The 20,455-nt window shown below is 35.9% G+C and overlaps 1 protein-coding gene across 1 annotated transcript; it reads left to right on the forward strand.

The window, feature by feature from the left end:
• The first annotated feature begins 11,247 nt into the window (after positions 1-11,247).
• LOC110740307 (probable E3 ubiquitin-protein ligase ZFP1) lies at positions 11,248-15,537 on the forward strand. Its single transcript, XM_021920796.1, has 6 exons — positions 11,248-11,839; positions 12,598-12,923; positions 13,266-13,586; positions 13,882-13,992; positions 14,153-14,323; positions 14,468-15,537. The coding sequence occupies exons 3-6, from the start codon at positions 13,344-13,346 to the stop codon at positions 14,603-14,605; spliced, it is 663 nt and encodes a 220-aa protein (XP_021776488.1). The 5' UTR covers positions 11,248-11,839; positions 12,598-12,923; positions 13,266-13,343; the 3' UTR covers positions 14,606-15,537.
• Positions 15,538-20,455: the final 4,918 nt, after the last annotated feature.

The following is a 20,455-nucleotide window of genomic DNA, read 5'->3' on the forward strand; positions in this document are numbered from 1 at the left end:
TGGCATATTGAGGACATTTTTCGGAATTTAGGGATGTGTTTAAGGGTGTTTTGGGGATACTGTGAAAATAAGGGTTACACGTGGATCAATAATAAAGGGCGCTTGGTTTATATGGGATAAACAAATCGAAAGAAAGTGAATAATAAATATTCCTAAAACACAAAAGGAAACTAGCCATCTTCTTCGGCCACCCCACCACCACACCGCCCCTACTTTCTTCCACTTTCTCACCTTTCTCTAGCCACCACTCGCCGCCCTCCCCCCCCCCCACCAAAATCCCTTCCCTCCCCTGAAACCCTTCCCCCACCCCCTCATTAACCTAAAATTCGCACAACTGTCTCCGTAAAAACGTCAACCAGGGGTTAGGGAGGGACAACCGACCGTTTTAAAGGTGGTGCGATTATAAGGTTATTACAAGGGTGGGGGAGGGCTTTTCAAGGGAGGGGAGGGGAGGTCTTTCTAGGGGGGGGGGTGGGGGTAGGTGCGGTGAAGGGTGGGGAAGGGGTAGTGGTGCGGTGGTGATTTTCCAGTGGTGTGGGTAGGTTGGAGGGTGGTGGTATAGTGGTGGCTAAGGAAGTACCTTGGGGGGGGAATCAACTTGGAAGGATTTGGGGGAATGAAGAAGGAAAAAGGAATAAGAAAATATACCCAACAAACAAAAACAATGGGAATGAGGGTAGTTGCTTCCCATTTCCTTTAAAGAATACCTTAAACAGATTAAAACGACCCCTAAGTTATCGTGGATTAGCCATGTATATATTTACTTCATTCCCAAAAGTTCAATCTAGTTATCGTGAACTCTCATGTTAGAAAATTTGGAAAAATTTGAGTGAGTGTAATAAAGATTTTTTTTTTTACTCCATCTGTTTTTAAATGTTTGCTATATTTCTCCATGCGCGGAATTTTAGGTGAAAGTAAAAAATATGAAGATAGTGGGGTTAGTGAAAGGTATATTGGAGGAGAGAAAATCTAAAGGTAATAAAATATAACTCTATTGGGCCTCACGAGAAATGAATTAAATATTGTAAAAACTTTTTAAATAAGAAAATGGAGCAAGTATTAAAAATGGCCGAAAATGAAAAGTGGAGCAAGTATTTTAAAACGGAGGGAGTATAATTTATGACTCAATTATCCACAGCCCTCCAAAAGCCTAATTCTCAACTCAAATTTTATGCATTTCTGTTTTTTTTTTTTCTTTCTATAACCTCCAATTAAATAAATTCCACTTCTCCAAAAAAAATTTTATTTATAACTTTCATATCTCCTATTGTTTTTCTTTCTAAATATACATGCTTAGTATATACCGTGCGTTTGCACGGATACACTCTAGTGGATAAAATACAAGAGATATTGAGTAGAATAGTAAAAATAGTGTGGAGTAAGAAGGATAAAGTATTTCCTACCAAAAAAAAAGGATAAAGTAGTTATTGAGTTTGCAAAAAAAAAAAAAAAAAAAAAAAAAAAAAAAATAGTCGAACTTTCTAAAAACACTCCAAATAGAAAGCGCGTCAAATATATAAGAATAAAGGTAATATTTGATACGTACTTTATCCAAAATTAGGGCCTAGTCTTTTCTTTTTTTGAAAATTTTTTATATACACACCAAAGGAATTTTTAAACAATAATCATCAGAATAAGCTAAAGTTACCCTTGGGTGCAATGAAAACTAGGGTGTATATAAAAAAATCTCTCTATTTTTACTGAATTAAAATACTTTTACCAAATTGAAATTATTCTTGCTGAATTAAAAATACTTCGTTGATTTTTAGTTACATTTTTTTGTAAAGTTAATAATTTTTATTGAATTGAAATTATTTTGGTGAACTGAACTTATATTTGATAAACTAACATTACTGAGTAGAGACAGTACATTAGGGCCCTAGGAGAATAAATTATTATTATTATTATTATTATTATTATTATTATTATTATTATTATTATTATTATATCTCAAAAATAGACAAAGTCATACAACCTACAAAAAAATTAGTGGGAAGCCGAGATACAATCTGGGCTCCACTCCTCTAGCTATCGCAAATCCCATCCTAGTGAAGATATGAGTTACAGCACGTGCCCCAATGTCCTGAGCCTTCGAGAACTTCTGGATTCGCTTCAGAAATGCAATAGCTTCCTTTTCTAACTCCCCAAGAGAAGAGAAAGAGAAAGGAAGGAAGCCATATCCAATTGCTCGACAACTGGATTCGTACTTTACCCGCTTCCTGTAGACACCCATTTATGTCTCCCCAGAATCAAACCCAGTGATGAATACCTTTCATGTCACTTAATTATCGAACAAGGCGAAAGTGTGAAAAGTCTAGTGATGAGGATGTTTTTATTAAAATATCTCTTCTTTCTGTTTTTGAAAATATTTCTTTTCTTACCTTATTTATGAAAAACGTGCATTCCAGTTTAGTTTGGTCCATGATAAGGGTCCAATAATAGTGTAGTTCGATAGGGCTTGAAAAGACCTTTCCAACGATATATTATAAGCCCAATTCCGATGAATAATGAGGAAGTTATGGCCAAAATACTAAACTGGGCTCGAACCGGATCTTACCTACGGCCCAATGATCATGTGGAGGGTCCAAAGGTCTAATCCTATTCCTAAACTAATTAGGATTAATTAGAACATTCCATAAGTTTCTAAAAGATCTTAATTATCCTTTTTGAAAAGATAAGATTAAAGAATTTGAGTTAAATAAAAACTTTCTTTTTTTAAAATTTTCTCTTTCTTAAATCCTAATTCTATTCGAATTTAAAGATGTTCAAAGACAGTCAGATTTTATTTTCGTTCCTCATAATATTTATCCAAATTTTATATGGTTGGATAGATCTTGAAATTATCTTTCTAATGATATATTATAATATTAAATCCGAGCTATAACGAAAAAGATATGAATGAGATATGAAACTCTATCCAAAACTGATACCCTTCCACTATTTAGGCCATATCTTTTTATCTACAAAATACTGATACCCTTCCACTATTTAGACCATACCTTTTTATCTACAAAATATTTTAATCTGATTATAATTGGGTTGGAAAGTAGACTTCAAGATCTTTCCAACGATATATTATATGCCTTATTTAGACTTCCGGATTAAAAGATATGATAAAAACAAAAAACGCGTGAAACTGATTATTAACGCCTGACGACAAGCATTAGCTCCTGGCACTAACCTTCAGCGCCTGGCGCTAATGTTCAGCGTCTGGCTAACCTGTTTTATTCTTGTCGAAACTCTGATTTGTTTTTTTATCCATCCGGTTGATTTTCTTTATAAATAGCCTCCTAAAACCTCCGTTTTTCATCATCAATTTTCATCAATTATCATCAATTCTTCTCATCAACTCTCATCAAGAATTTCTTGATTCTCTCTCTCTTTCTAGCCAACCCTTTTACAAACACAATTCCTCATACATTAGCACTAGACACACCTAGCCAAATTCGAAGTTGCCTTCGCCTTAGACGTGAAAGGTTTTAATTTCTGAGGGTTTGGTCCCAAATCTCTCTTTCAATTATTTAATTAATTGTTTGATTTTATTATTTTCCTTGAAGTTACTAACGCGTGTATTTTGTTATTAGAAAAAGATACGAGGCATCCAAGTAAGTGATTTAATTGATTTATTGATATTATGATTTAGAAATCATGTCTAGGTTGTTATTATGATTCCTAGTGTCATGTTAGGGCGTTTTGATCTTCCTAGTATCATGTTTAGGGTAACAACTATAATTTCTAATATCAAATATGACAATTGTGATTCCTGCGATGCTTCCTATTTCTTTCCTGATATTTATGATAGTATCATGTTAGGGTTAAAGCTTTGATCTTTAATGTTTAGTGACATGCTAGGGTTTGTTATTAATCTTGTTAGTATCATGCCTAGGATCTTGCTATTATGCTTTAATATGATTATTGTTATAATTATTATTATGATTATAATTATGTTGCTTGATATTTATTGTTATTTCTTGATCACGCCTTTTATGCATGTTTAAAAGGAATTATCCAAAAAACTGTACAAAAGTACAAGCTCAAGCCTAACAAACTAGGCTATCCCAAACTACATACACAAGACCTCAAAGGTCAACCAAACCCCAAGTACCTATCTCCTAAGATGCCACCTTCTAGGAAGGGTTTACCTTAGAGGATAGGAAACAAAACTACCAGAAGCAAACTACAACCTTTTAGGAAGGTTGTAGGGAGCAACTAGCAGAAAACAAACTATAACAAACAACCCTCCTGTACAAAAAAAAAAAGGAGCTACACACTAAGACTGTCAAGCCATTCTCTATTACTTACACTTAACTTCTTTCCTCCTATAGCTAAAAATATGTGTTTTACATCTGTCTTTATAAACTGAGCAATGTTTGGAATGTTCATGACTTTTTTGTCCCAAAAAGGCATGTTTCTTACTCTTCAGATCTGGTAAATGAATGCTAAAATGCAGACATGTATCATAGACCTTTGCAATCTGTCCTTTATTTTACTGTAGGCTCGAACCATAGTATCCAGCTGAATACTCCTAGGACCAAACCCCATCCAATCTCTGATATGCTGCCAGAGTCAGCTACTATAATGGTAGTCAAAGAATAGGTGACTGTGATTTTCATCACAAGCATCACATAAAAGACACTTCATATCAGAAATGCTCATTTGTGTATGCAATCTATCTCTAGTCTTCAGTCTGTGTTGAATGGCCAACCAACGAATGAATTGGTGTTTAGGTTGAGCTACTCTTTCCCAAACCACCTTATCCCATTTGCAAATTTGTTTTTCATCCTGCAAGGCCTCATAAATTTTGCTGATCTTATATCTGCCCTGTCCTAGAGAGACTGAAGGAATAACATTCTTCAGTTATTCTTCACTTCACAAATTTGTTTCCAATACCAGCTGCAAGTAGCAGTAGGCTCATAATCTGCCCAATTACTACCTTTTAAGTACACAAAATTTACCCATCTCACCCATAAATTCTCCTGATTGTGAGCAATTGCCCTTACATGCTTACCCATTGCAGCAATGTTCCATAGCCCAACATTAATGATGCCTAGACCTCCTTTCTTCTTTCTGAAGCACAACTTTTCCCAGGCTAAACATCCTGGTTTATTCTTCGTATCACCATGCCAGAGAAAGCTTCTACATATGGCTTTTATCTTATCTAAAAGACCTTTAGGTAAGATCATTATTTGTGCCCAATACACTTGTATGCTCATCAATACATCATTTATCAAATTAAGTTTGCCATCAAAAGACAAGTTCCTAAAGCTCCAGATTTTAACCCTTGTATACATCTTGTCAAGTAATTGATTATATTCAGCTGCAGAAATCTTCCTTGAGCAGATTGGTATCCCCAAGTACTTGATAGGTAACATGTCCCTAACAAAACCAGTAAGGTCAAGAATATCTTGAATTGTCTGCTCATTCTCACTCATGCCTAAGAAGTGGACATAAGTTTTCTCAATGCTGGCTTTCAAGCCAGTGGCCTTAGAAAAATCCTCAAAACCTCTAATCATCATCTTGAATGATTTAACATCGCCCTTGTAACATAATATCAGACCATCAGCAAAACAAAGATGTGTCAGCCCATTTTCTTTACATCTTGGGTGATACTTGAACCCTAGTATCTCACTGACCACCTTTAGAATTCTAGAGAGGTATTCAATACACAAAATAAAGAGAAGAGGAGAGAGGGGATATCCCTGTCTCAATCCTCTCTTAGAGTTGAAAAAACCATGAAGTGAGCCATTAATCATAAGTGAGAATTTAGGATTTTTGGTGCATATCATCACTAAATCAATCAATTCTCTAGGAAATAAGAGAGCTTCTAACATTTCCTCAATAAAATAACATTCCAATGTATCATAGGCTTTTCTCAAGTCAACTTTCATCAGACATCCAGCTGCTGCACTTTTCCTGCCATACTATCTCACCAAATCTTGGCATATCATTATATTATGCACAATATATCTAATATGCACAAAATTACTCTGGTTCTCAGCAATTACCTCAGGAAGCACACTTTTTAGTCTTTCACAAAGCACTTTAGAAATGCATTTAAAAATGACATTGCAACATGAGATAGGAGTAAATTCTGTAACACTTCCAAGGCAGCTGTTCTTAGGAACTAAGGTGATAGAGGTGTTTTTTTATCTCTTTAAGAATCTTAAGATTCTACAAGAAATCCGAAACAACCTGACTCACATCTCTTCCCACTTTCTCCCAAGAGTCCTTGAAAAAAGCACTACCAAACCCATCTGGCCTTGGCGCTTTATTTCTATCCATATTGAACATAGATCTATTTATTTCATCAAGAGTAAAAGGAGCTACAAGAGAATCTTGCATTTTCTGATTCAAAACAGGCCCTTCCTAACAACATCTTTGTTCACTTGGGATATGTTCTGGTCATTAGTACCTAGAAAATGCTGATAATATTCCAAGAAAGCATGTGACACTTCTTGAGGGTTATCCACCCATTTCCCATGCATGTCAAGAAGAGCATACACCCTATTCTGCATTCGTCTTTTCTTCAAAGCATTATGAAAGACTGTAGTGTTCTGATCCCCATAAAGAGACCAAATTCCTTTCACCTTTTATTTCAAGAAATCCATGTAAGTGACTTGCTTCTACACAAAATCCTCTCTGGCTCCATTTTCCTTCTTAATAAAATCAATGTCATCGGGATGAGCATGAAGATCACTCTAAGCTCTATCTAAATTAGTAACAGCTTTCCTGTAGTTCAACTGAACATCCTTCACACTAGTCTTCCTGAAATCAGCTAGACAGTTTTTCACATTCTTGAGCTTGTGTACAACTCTGTACATCATAGTGCCTTGAACCTATAAACCCCAGGCCTGTTTCACCATATCTGCAAAACCAGAAGCTTTGCTCCACATATTAAAATATCTGAATGGATTTTTATACTGAGTAGGATCATGATAAACTAAGAGAACACTTGGGCAGTGATCAAACTTCCCTTCATTCATATAACTCATAACAAAATGCTCAAAATGTGTGCACCATAGCTCATTAACCAATCCTCTATCCAGCTTAGAGAAAACTCTAGCTGAACCTTGTTTATTGTTCCAAGTATAGTAGTTGCCACTATACTTCATATCCTACAACTTGCAAGATTCAATGCAGTCCCTAAACTCCTCCATTTCACTCCACTTCACAGTTGCACCAATTCTCTTTTCTGTATCCAAAATACAGTTAAAATCCCCAGTAATGATCCATGGCTTATTATTCCAGGTGTTTATACCTTTTATGTCATTCCAGAGAGCAACTCTATCCTTTGCAGAGTTAAAAGAATAAACAAAAGTACAGGCAAAACTGATGATCCTGTTCTTTGGTAGGACCAAACAGTGCATAAGTTGACTTGTACTTATCACAATATCAACATCAAATGCTCTGGGGTTCCAACCAATGACTATTCTACCTCCAAGATGAGTGTTATTATTACAATAAAAGCACTAACCATCAAACACCCTAAGGTATAAATTTCCCATATTAGAAGATTTGACCTTAGTTTCTAGGAGAGAAACAAACCCACAATTATAGAGTAGAATAACTCTTTTAATCTGTTGCTGTTTACTGAGTTTATTTGTCCCCCTAACATTCCAACAAAGGATTCTATCCATGTTGATCAGAGGGAATTCCACCCTCTGCAGCATGAACTACCCTCTCACTCATCACATCTGCATCTGCATCTATCTCCTCATTCTATAGGATCTAAAAAGAGTTTTGCACCCTTATCTCACAAGCAGCCTTTGGAGACTCTTAGCAGCTCTTCTATCTGACTGAAACTCATCATTCTTAAACTTATCTTCAACATTTGGTCCAGCTTGACCCACATTCTGAATCTGCTGAACTTGTACTGGTTTTTTAACAGCCTTTGGAACCCATTGTTTCTTAGGTCTACTCTTTTGTTTCTTGCAGTTCTCCTAGGAATGCCCTAACTGTTTACACTTAGAGCGCGACATCTTGTAAGCTTCCAATCATACTTGATCTTAACTTCTACTCTGTAACCCTTCTCATTCACAAATTCAATCATATTTGGATAGTTCTAAGCTACTCCTACTTCAATCGACACTCTAGCAAACTGGAGCTTCTCTCTATTAGCAGTGGGTTGATCTACTTTCACAAAGTTTCCTAGCTTACTCGTTATCTTTTGCAATGATTTCTCCCCCACAGTACTTCAAATGAAGATTCCATAACTGAACCCACATAGGAAAAATCTTGAAATCCTCCTGTAGGGAATAATTTCAAGCGTTAATCCCCTTGCTTGAACCCCACTATTATCATACACTAAAGTACGTTGGCGTCCAAAGGGAAAGAAGATAGAGCAAAAGAGTCGCCAACAAGTTTTTTAGGAACTTGTAAACCGTTCACGAGGTGAAGGTTACACCCCTTAACGATCCAAGAGATCGTCAACTCCATAAGGTCTTGAACCAAATAGGGTTCGGGGATGAAGGTACAAATCCAACCTAAAAGAGATTGAACCTGCCCTAATAATAGGCCTCTACTTTATTTTGATCGTATTCATGTGCGCTTTTTGACTAACATACAATCAATAGGTTTAACCATAAACCTGTTTATCTATGTTGGTTGAATTTTAATGCACAAATAAATCTATTATTGGCGATCACTTGAATTATAATCACATTAACCCTAAACAAGATTATTAATTATCTTATATAAACATGATTACAAGTACAAATTCCCTTTAAACATGCATAAAAGGCGTGATCAAACAATAGCAATAAATATATCATCAAGCAACATAATAATAATCATAAATAATCAAAATAATCATCATAACAATAATTATAACAATTATAATCATAAATCATAAATCATGTTAAAGCATAATAATAGCAAGATCCTAGGCATGATACTAACAAGATTAATAACAAACCCTAACATGTCACTAAACATATAAAAATCATATATTTAACCCTAACATGATACTAACAAATATAAATATTAGGAAGAACATAAAAGGCATCATAACAATCATACTTGATATTAAAGTTACCCTAGACATGATACTAGGAATATCATAATAACAATCTAAGCATGATTTCTATATCATAATATCAATAAAAACCATTAAAGTATTTACTTTGATGCCTCGTACCTCTTTCTAATAACAAAATACACGCGTTAGTAACTTCAAGGAAAATAATAATCAAACAATTAAATTAAATAATTGAAATAGAGATATTTGGGACCAAACCCTCAGAAATTAAACCTTTCACGTCTAGGGCGAAGACAACTTCGAATATGGCTAGGTGTTTCTAGATCTAATGAATGCGAGATTTTTATATTTGAGAGAAGCTAGTTTAGAAAAGAGAGAGAGAGAGTAATCAAGAGAATCTTGATGAGAGTTGGTGAATCCAAACGGAGTTTTTACGACGTTATTTATAAAGAAAATCAGCCAAAAAGATAAAATATCAAAACAGAGTTCTGGCGCACGTAAAACCTGATTAGCGCCAACGCTGGCTATTGGCGCCAGACGCCAACATTAGCGCCAGTCGCCAACATTAGCGCCAGGCGCTACAGCTGGCGTTTGGCGCTGGTTCGAAAAATCACGCTTTTTCTTAAAATCAGATAAAAATTGCCGTACAGGAGGATAAAATCGTATTTCCCTCAAAAATACTCTTTGATTCTAATTAAAATTCTGAAAAGTCAACAAAAGTCAATTTATCAATGCTAATTGAATTAGGAATGAAAAAAACTTCTAGAAGAATCTAGAAGACTAAAACCATTCCTAATTGCATTAGGAATGATAAATCTATATTAGGCCCTCCTCTAGATCATTGGGCCGCATATAAGGCTCAAGCCGGGCCCAGTTTAGTAAATTGGCCATAATTTCCTCAATATTCATCGGAATTGGGATTATAATATATCGTTGGAAAGCTTTTGTCAAGCCCCATCTAACTACATTACTATTGGACCCATATCATGGACCAACCAAACTGTATTGACCGTTTTCTTAAAATAAATTTTCAAAAACAGAGAGAAGAGAAAAGAATTAAAACTATCCGCAACACTAAACTTTCCACACTTTCACTTCATTCGATTATGATTCGACGCGAAAGGTGTTCATCACTGGGTTTGGTTTTGGGGAGACACAAATGGGTGTCTACACCTCCTTAGAAATCTCCATATCTTGTTCCCAAGCTTTAATGAAAACAGGTTTCTTATCAAAGAAAACTCTACCCCTAGTAATCACCTTATCTCTGTTTTTCATTGTGTGAAATCTAACCGTGAAAATGCCCTTCTCAAGCAGAGACACCTTATCAATTCCCATTGACTTCCAAATTCTTCTGAAAAACCCCTCAATAACAGGTAAAGGAGGATTTGCCCCACAAACATAGCATACAATTGCCGAATTCCAGAAATCAATTTCATCCTGAATATCCTCTATATCAATTCTAACACATTCGGGTGTATTGCAATTATCATCGTTATCATTCAAATTCATCGTTTCAGCATGCAGTTCACCAGTCTTAGCATTTAATTCAGCATTATCCACATTCTCAAGTTCAGATTGTAAGTTCTTAGCAATACTAGCATGCAAAATTGGGGTATTGATTTCATGGGTATGAGGTATCAATACCTGGGTTCTTCTGTACGCTAGCTTTAATGGCGCCTAATCAGTCCGAAAAGGTCTTACGAAGCTCTGATTTCTACTGTAGTTCCGCCATTAAAGCCTTTGGTGAGAGAATTTGCTCTTCTACAAAATCCGCAATCACTGGGTCCAAATTCATCTCCATTGCTTCCGAAAAATCCTTCGATTTTTCCTTCGAATTCTTATTCTTCTTGCTTTTATGTGTAATTTTCTGTTGCTTTTGCACAATAGTATGATTGAGCTCTAGTGCCCACTACCATGGCAGCTCAAACCCACGCGCTTGAGCAAGGCTTTCGCTCTTTCTCTCTCTAGAAATATGCAAAACTTTTTTCCATTTATTTATGGCGAGGAATTTTTAATGAAAACATCTTTAATTATTACTAAAACAAAACATTGATGACGTCATCAACTCTCAAATTATTCTAGGTGTTATCTTAACTTAAAAAAATTTCCCTCCACTTTCAATGAGTGATGTCATCATTTATTATTATTTTTTTAATCTCTACATTATACATTGTTATAACAAAATAAATAAATAAAACTAATTTCCCCAATTGCAATATATATTTTTTTAATCTCTACATTATACATTATACATTGTTATAACAAAATAAATAAATAAACCACTCTTTTTACACAAATTATAAAACTTTATTTTATGCATAATAATAAAAATTAATTAAATCGTGCAACGCACGAGTCTAATCTAGTTGAACACTTATATTTAAAAAAAAATAAAAAAAAATCTAATTTCCCCAATTGCAATATATATTTCTTTAATAGAATTAAAATTTTCAAAACACAAGTGAAAAAATGATACTTGTTATTTGAATTAAAAAATTCGTCAAAAAAAAAATTGCTTAATTATAGTGTTTAGGCTGGGTACAACTGTACAAATTGCTTCAACGGATACAATTATACAAATATCATCAACGGTAAAAAAAAAACCGCGTAATTAAACCGCCAAACGTATTACGCGGTTTATTGCGTATAAACCTATTATTGTGCCGTTATACCGCACTCACTCCCGCTCTCTCTCTCTCTTAGTTTCCCGTTGTAGCTCACTCAACGTTCTTCCTCTCCATTGAAGCGAACTTAAGGTTCTCCATTGAAGCAAACTCAACGTTTTCCATTGAAGCAAACTCCACGTTCTCCATTAAACAGCCTTCTGTTAATTTCAATACTCCATTTGAAGCAGCTTCTGAGGTAATTTTTTGAAATCATCGAAAATCAATTTCATAATCTAGGGTTTATAGTTGATCTAATTTTGTTTGATTGTAAGCATACTAAATATGTGGTTCGGATTTTTGAACTATTGCTTCTAACTGTTGAGGTTATGAAGGATCAAATGAGCGATTTTGTTGGTAGAGTAGAAAATTATGAGTGTAATTTGATGATGGATATTCTCCCTTAAATTATGTGAATTTTCTAGTCTAATTTTATTTTTTTAGTCTAATCATCAAATATCAATTCCATAATCTAGGGTTTACCGTTGATCTAATTTTATTAATTTGTTAGTATACTAATTATAGGGTTCGGATTTTTGAACTATTGCTTCTAATTGTTGAGGTTATAAAACTAATGAAATATCAAATCAGTGATGTTGTTGGTGGAGTAGAAAATTATAAGCATAATTTGATAATTGAACTAAATGGGCATATTCTCCCTTAAATTATGTGATTATTCTAGTCTGATTTGATAATTTGATTTTTCTAGACTAATCATCGAATTTCAATTTCACAATCTAAGGTTTATTGTTGATCTAATTTAGTTTAATTGTCAGTATACTAAATATGGGGTTTGGATTTTTGAACTATTGCTTCTAATTGCTAATGTTATGAAAGATAATAACAAGCGATTTTGTTGGTGAATTTTTCCTTAATTGTGCATATTTTCCCTTAAATTATGTGAATTTTTAGTCTAATTTGATGACTGAATTAAATTTGGTTGCTGATGTATTGCAGAACCCTTTAATATTTGGGTTGAACTATGAAAGACCACTTCTCTCAGGGCTCAGGACAGCGGCAACCTGTTAATGATTCTGGGTCTGCTTCCCTAGAAAGAGCGGAATCAGCAAATCAGCCTACTGGCATTAGAACATATCGCTCTCAGGGAAGAAGCTCTGTGCCCAATGTAGCTTCCAGACGCCGTGGGTCTACTTCCCTAGAAAGTGCGGAATCAGCAAACCGACCGACATGCATTAGAACATATCGCTCTCAGGGAAGAAGCTCTGTGCCCAATGTAGCTTCCATGCCGTGATCTTCCTCATTTAAGGACTCTACCAGTAGATGTATGTTTATCCATTAAAATCCCACTTATATTTCTTTAGTCTATAGGTTAGAATGACATAATCTGGATTATAAGCTGAAACAGCTGCTTAATTACTACATATGTTTATATCTTGCATGAAACTTGTTATTATCTGCTTTTCAGAGAGTCGTAGAATGCTGTTCATAAATCTTTACTCCTTTACTGCTTTTAGAATGAACAAGCAAAGGAGAATTAACGTTATTAGGGCCATTAGAGTTACAGGCTTACAGATGATAATACTAAAATGTTGTACAAAATATACTTTAGATGAGGATCACTTGTTTTTATATAAAATGTTAAGATTCTGCTTTGTTGCTTGTAGGAAGTTGCGATTTTGGAATTCCCCAACGTTTATGAAGTAGACTACGATGTCGAGAGAAACAGTAATTATCATAGGGATATGCAATTGGATATTGATGACATGCCCTATGCGGTGAGTTATCCTCCTTTTCTGGCAGCTCCAGGTACTGTTCCAACAAGTGATGGTATGCTTCATAATTTTTTGCCAATATTCCAAGAAAGTGCAGAGCCAACAAACTGGCCAACAGGCATTAGAACACATCGCTCTCAAGGAATAAGCCTTGTGCCTGCTGTAGCTGTCAGGCGCCCTGATCTTCCTCGTTTAAGGACTCTTCCAGTAGATGTATGTCTATCTACTAAACTCCTCATATTTATCTGGGCTATAGCTTAGAAATACATAATCTGGTTCTTAAGCTGAAACAGCTGTTTCAATACCGCATATCTACATATGTTGCATGACACTTGTTAATGTTATCTGCTTTTGCGTAGAATGCGGTTCACAAAGTAGATTTCCTGTTATTTGCGCTGTTAGAGTTACGACTTACAGCTGAAATACTAAAATGTTGCACAACATATAATTTAGATGACGAACACCTGTTATTATTTTGAATGTTAATATTCTGCTTCACTGCTTGTAGGGAGTTGCGCTTTTGGAATTTCCAAACCTATATGAAGTAGACTACAATGTTGAGAGCATCAGTGATAATCAGAGGAATATGCGTTTGGATATTGACAACATGTCCTATGTGGTGAGTTATGAATCTCATCTTGATTGTTTATAACTATATATTGTTTTGTAAAATAGTACCTTGCTCTTGCAGATAAATTACAAAGTGTAATCAGACATGTAGATTTTCCTTGTATCCTAGCATTGGTGATATGATATGATATTTGCTTTCTTTGTTGCAGGAGCTTCTTGCTTTGAGTGAACGTATTGGGACAGTTTGTATTGGGTTGACAGAGAAAGACATCAGATGCCATCTGAAAACCAGAAGATATAAGAAATCTACTGCAGCTACTATCAATTCAGAGGAGTTGTCATGTAGCGATCAAAACAACGATTTATGCATCATATGTCAGGTAAAAATTACTATGATGTTCTGTGCTATCCTTCTGTTCCGGGTGTTAAAGTAAGCTTGGTTGAAGTTTAAATAAAACCTTAACCTGTTAAATGAAAAAATGGCTCCGTATGCAGTATGATGATGGTTGTTGTTGGCATTGCAGGATGAATATGAAGATAATGAGCAGCTGGGAACCCTAGAGTGTGGACATGAATACCATGTAGATTGTTTGAAGAAGTGGTTGCTCTTGAAGAACGTGTGCCCGATTTGTAAATCAACTGCCTTGGTTCTGGATCGTTAGGATATTGTTGATGATGTTAATAAAACCCTAAGTAGTTGTAATCATGTTTATGGTATTAAATTGTTGATTGAAGTTCCAATAGTTGATGTAGATTTAAATTGATTGTGTCTGTTTCTTTGTGTATGTGTTGTTTGTTTGGTTCTTATGGCACGAGTGATGCTGTTGTTTTAAGGTTTCAATATAAGGGTGAGGATGTTGACTTGGTAGTAGAGGATATTGACAAAGTAATGATTATTGACTATTGGGATAAGGCAATTGAGAGAAGAAACCACAGCTTAGAAATCCCACCTTTATTTGCATATATGTGCACAAGATGAAACATTGCCATTTAAATAATGATAAGGATTGATGATAATGTTTAGCAATTTGCTAGGAAAAGATTTGATATACATATGGGTGGGAGAAGTTGAGTCAGAAACTGAATCAGTGAAGACTGCTAGCTTAGGGGTTTGAAGGCAAGTAGGATAGCAACTGATTTGAAAAATACGGTGGGACATTGTTAAGTCATCAAGATCAGGACCGTCTTAACCATGTTTGGGGCCTTGTGTTAATTTAAAATATGGGCCCTTCGAATTTCAACATCTTAACTTAACAATTTTTCTTTCTCTTATTCTCAATCCTTTTTTTAAAAAAATTATAAATCTCAAGGTTTATTTATCTAAGTATATAATTTTATTCTTTTTTGTAAAAAAAATAACTAAAATTATGATACAACACTTCAATCATTAAAGACAATCTTGATGGCAGATGATTAAAGCAATAGAGTTTCAACTAAAAAAAAAAAAAATATTTAGAGCATACTACTTTTACCAAATTTGAACCTTACAATGAAGATACATAACTAATTATTCTGATTTTTATGCAAAATTGCAACCTTGCATATAGATGATTATATAAACATCTTCCTTCTTCAAAAAAAAAAAAAAAAAAAAGAAGAATGATTATATAAACATCTAAAAATAAAAGCAATAAATAAAGTTTGCTTAAGTCACTTACAATAGTGAGCAAAAAAAATTCTCTCTCTACCCACTTTATCTCTCTTCCCACCTTACTACCTTACATTGCTCATGAGCATTTTTGGTAAGCATATTTTGTCCCAATAGTGATAAAAAAAAATGCTCATCATTCTCTCCTATTTTTTTCAATACCCCACCAACGTTTCTCTTTCTTACACATCGATCACCATATTATTATTAAGGGATTTTATCACTGGTACCCTCAAAGAATTGACTTTTTTTTATCAATGGTGCACCTCATTAAATTTTCATTATCAGCGGTGCACCTAATATTTTTACCTAATTGCTACAGTGATCATTACTTAATTATAACGTTAAGTAAACGTTAACTTAGGGCATTTTGTGAGGATTAAGGTCAGCCATCGAGTTTACGAAAATGCCCCCTAGTCATTAAGTCACCCTCCAAGCCCAACTAACTTCATTTATAACAAAAACAGCCAAAATTTTTTGATCGTTCAACTTCTTTGCTCATTCCTCTGTTCTGAAGTTGTATACAAACCCTAATTGAAGCAGAAAATTTGGAGAATTTCTTTGACAAATTGCCATTAAGGTTAGTACTCAACTTCGAATTTTATTTTGTGAATTATTTGGTATAAATTCTTATGTTTTAGGGTATTGAATGTTTTTTTTTTTTTTTTTTTTTTTTTTTTTTTTTGTGGTGTTCAATTATGAGTTCGAATAAGGAATAATGATGTAATGTTGTTTGATTTTGGTAGAATTCATGCTAGAATTGCACATTATGTATTGTGGATGCTTAAAGTTGTTTTATTTGTCAAAAAAAAATTTGGATTATATTGTGATTGTGTGATGCATGTTGTAGCACTGTGAAGTTGTAAACCTAGGTTTAATGTAGTAATGTGCTTGATTTTATGATGATGTGCTGTGTTGTGTTTAAATGGTAGTGTATTTCAATTTTGCAGTATGGATGACACAGTTTTATTTAGATTTAAGTATAAGGTGCATAAAGTTGATATTGAAGTGGATGTTGATCGTTGTAATCTCATGGACTTAATCATAGAATTTGAGGATGAATTACAGAAAAAAGGGGTAGTAATAGTGAATCCTATCTTTGCTTATGCATATAGAGGGAAACATTGGCCTATTGATGATGATGGTGGTGTACAAAGGATGTTTAGGATTTCCTAGGGCTAAAATGTATGAGATTTTAGTTGGAACAAACCCTTTGAGATCTAGCTACATGAATGATTTGGTGTCTGAGTTTAGAAGAAACAAAATAGTAGCTGAACTAGGGGACTTGCCACCAGCTCCTACATATGAACCAGACTCATCACCACCCCCTTTAATTGACCCAGACTATGTTCCTAGAGCTGCAGTGTATGAGATAAATGGTGAGACCACCATAGTACTTGCTGAACTAGGAGATGTACCACCCCCTCTTACAAATCAACCCCAATCACAGTCTGTTACAACTCAACCCCCCTCACCCAATTATAAAGTTCAGTATCAGGTTCATAGTGAGAGAGACAAGCTGAAGCCTAGGAGGAAACTAAGGTTGAAATACACTGATCAGGCTAATGTTGTGCATACTGAAGCTGAGCCTAATACTACTGTGCAAGATGTTCTTCCTGCTCCCAGTAGTGTGCAAACTGAAGTTGAGCATCCTAGTCAAGTGCAAGATGTTCTTCCTACTCCCAGTAGTGTGCAAACTGAAGTTGAGCCTCCTAGTCCTGTGCAAGATGATTCCAGACCTAGTGATGTTCCCGCCCAACATTAGTTAACATGTTTGGTAATGAGTTCAACTATGATCCAGATATGACTTGGGGTAATATTTTGCAAGATAATGAGGAGGGCAATGGGAAGCAATCTAATCAGTCTCAGGGGGAATACACTAAGGGTAGGAAAGAGTTTGAGAATTCTTGTGAGAAGGCTAAGGGGAAAAGGGAAAAGGAGCTCTTCTGTCACTGATGCAAAGGGGAAAGGGAAAGAGGGTTCTATTGGGACTGATGCACAGGGGAAAGGGATAGAGGGTTCTGCTGGGGCAGATGCAAAGGGGAAAGGTAAAGAGGGTTCTACTGGGGCAGATGCAAAGGGGAAAGGTAAAGAGGGTTCTTCAAAGGCAAAGGGGAAAGGGAGAGGCAAAGGGAAAGGGAAAGCTGTAGACATTGACATGGGGAGGGTTATATCTGGTGGTGAGAAGTATCCCCCATCTCCCATATCCCCACACACTGTGTTTAAAACTTTGCTTGTTAGAAGAAGCCCTAGGTTTTCACCACATCCGAACACATTTCAACCCAATTCAACCAAGCATTCAACTAGTCCTAACCCTAGAGATTCTACACCAGTCACTAATCCTAGTCTATTTGGTAGGAAAATACCAAAGAGTACTCAAGTGAGGAAAGGGATTTGGACTAGTACTAAGGGTAAGGGGACTAGTTCTGCACCAGTCACTAATCCTACTATTGAACCTAAGGCCAGAAGGAAGGTCACCTATGCTACTACTAAGGCAGGGGGGATTGAGCCTAGTGATTCTAGTAGTTCTTCTGGGGATGACAATGAGGATGATGACTTTGTTGACCATGGCTTTGAAGACGAAGATGATTCTGATGCTGATGTGATACTAGAGGGAGAAGTACCAGAAGATGAAAGGGGGGAAATCAGCAATGTAACCTACATAGAAGATAAATGGGAGGCTGGGTTTTGGGCATCTTTTGTGGATTCAGATGATGATGATGACTATTTCAACAAGCTGTATGGGCAGGGTGAAATGTATGAAGAGGTAAAGTTTGGTAAGATTGTTCTTAGGCCATGGATGATTTTTATAGACAAGACCCATTTGAGAGAGACTTTGAAAGACTATGCAGTGCAAGAAGGATTTGCATTGAATGTTATTGTTGCAGACAACAAAAGGTATACTGTGACATGCTATGCAGAGTGTTGTGAATGGAGACTTCATGTTAGTAGGTTGTCTGATGGGAAAACATGGGCTATTAAGAAGATATATCCAGATGTTCACAACTGTAGGGGTTCGGAGACCTATAATCCTATTTGCACTGTCAAGTGGGCTGCTCCAAAGGTGATGGAAGACGTTAGGGCAGCTCCAGACATTCCAGGCAAGGCTTTGAGTGATCTTTTGTTCCAGAGGTTTGGTATCTACATGAAACAAGCATCACTATACAGGCTCAAGAAGTATGTGATTGAAGATCTATTTGGTGGCCATGATGAGTCTTACTCTCAGTTGCCTTTGTATGCTGATATGATATATGGCACTAATCTTAATTCAAAGGCATATGGTAGTTGGACATTAAGTGAGAGCATACCTAGGGTGAACTTGTTCACTAGCATTTTCATCAGTTTTGCTGGACAGTGGAAGGGATTCCTTGCAGGATGTAGACCTTTGATTGGGGTTGATGGTGCCCATTTGAAAGGGAATTATGGGGTATCTCGTTGTCTGCAGTTGCAGTAGATGGCAACAATGAAATATTCCTATTAGCTTATGCAATAGTCAGTGGAGAATACAAAGAAACATGGTCTTACTTTCTTTGGAATTTGCGCAACATTGTGAAGGAATCAAATAGGAAAGAATGGACTATAATTTCTGACAGACAGAAGGTAACCCTTTAATCTATGTCCATCCTATTGCTTTACCATAATTTTGTAAGATTTTAATAACTTTCTTTTATTGGTGATATAGGGGGTTGATGTTGCTCTATCTGAAGTGTGGCCTGAAGCAAACAGAAGGTATTGCTGCAGGCACTTGAGTAGGAATTACAAAAAATCATTCCCAGGTCCTTTGATGTACATTCTATTTTGGAGGGCTTGCAATGCCACTAATGTATACACCTTTAGAAAGGCAATGTAAAGGCTACAAAAGGAAGGGGGAACTGATGTTATGAAATGGTTTGCTGATTTAGGGGATCAATCCAAATGGAGCAAACACAAGTTTGATCCAAATGTGTGCAGTGACTCAAACACCTCAAATTTTGTTGAGAGTTTCAACTCAACCCTAGGTGTTGACAAATGCATTGCTTGAAGTTATATGAGTTTAAGTATTCTTAAAATTGAACTTACATTATGGAATAGAAAGCTAACTGTTTGCTCTAATAATTGCAATTGGTCACATGTATTAGAAGGGTATGCATGGTCAGAATTGCATCAAGGCATCAAAGGGCACAAGACTGGAATGATGATGAGTTGTGCCCTAAAATTGCTAAGATTTTCAGAGATATTAGCAAATCAACAAGCACATGTAGGGCTTATCAATCAAGCCCAGGAGAGTATGAGATACATGAGGGAAAGTCCCAATTTCCTCTGAGTCCCAACAACAAATTATGCTCATGTGGAGCTTGGCAACTATCTGGAATCCCATACAGACATGCAGTTAGAGCTATGCTTCATGCTAAGGTTGATCCTCATAACTATGTCAGCTCATGGTATTCTGCAAGGACATACAAGCTAGTATACAGCCATGTTATACACCCCATACTTGATGTCTCTCAATGGCCACCTGCTAATCCTAACCACCCAAGTACCATTGCCCCACCAAAGATGAAGAGAGGTGTTGGAAGGCCAAGCAAAAACAAAAGAAGGGAAGGGGGTGAAGAACAACCAGGGAAAAGGGCAAGAACTGTGAGATGCAGCAGTTGTGGAAATTTTGGCCACAACAAATTGACTTGCAAAGGGGGTTTAACTGGGAAGGAATTGAAAGCAAGTGAGGCTTTGGTTGTGAAAAATCCAAGGGTGAGGGATCAATCCAAGGCCGCCAAGGAAGCTGCATCTAAGCAGTCCAGAGCTGCTGGAGCTGCAACAGAGATTTCAGCATCTCAAATGTCCAGCCAACCTCAAGACTTGTCTCAGTCACAGCCTTGAAGCATGC

Source organism: Chenopodium quinoa, unplaced genomic scaffold (genome assembly GCF_001683475.1).
Source record: "Chenopodium quinoa cultivar QQ74 unplaced genomic scaffold, ASM168347v1, whole genome shotgun sequence".
Classification (NCBI taxonomy): domain Eukaryota; kingdom Viridiplantae; phylum Streptophyta; class Magnoliopsida; order Caryophyllales; family Amaranthaceae; genus Chenopodium; species Chenopodium quinoa.

Bases quoted from the DNA above. Each gene is read 5' to 3' on its own strand.
- LOC110740307 (XM_021920796.1), top strand. From the start codon at position 13,344: ATGCAATTGGATATTGATGACATGCCCTATGCGGTGAGTTATCCTCCT. The intron at 13,993-14,152 runs GTGAGTTATGAA...TCTTTGTTGCAG, and splicing joins TTGACAACATGTCCTATGTG to GAGCTTCTTGCTTTGAGTGA. The intron at 14,324-14,467 runs GTAAAAATTACT...TTGGCATTGCAG, and splicing joins ATTTATGCATCATATGTCAG to GATGAATATGAAGATAATGA.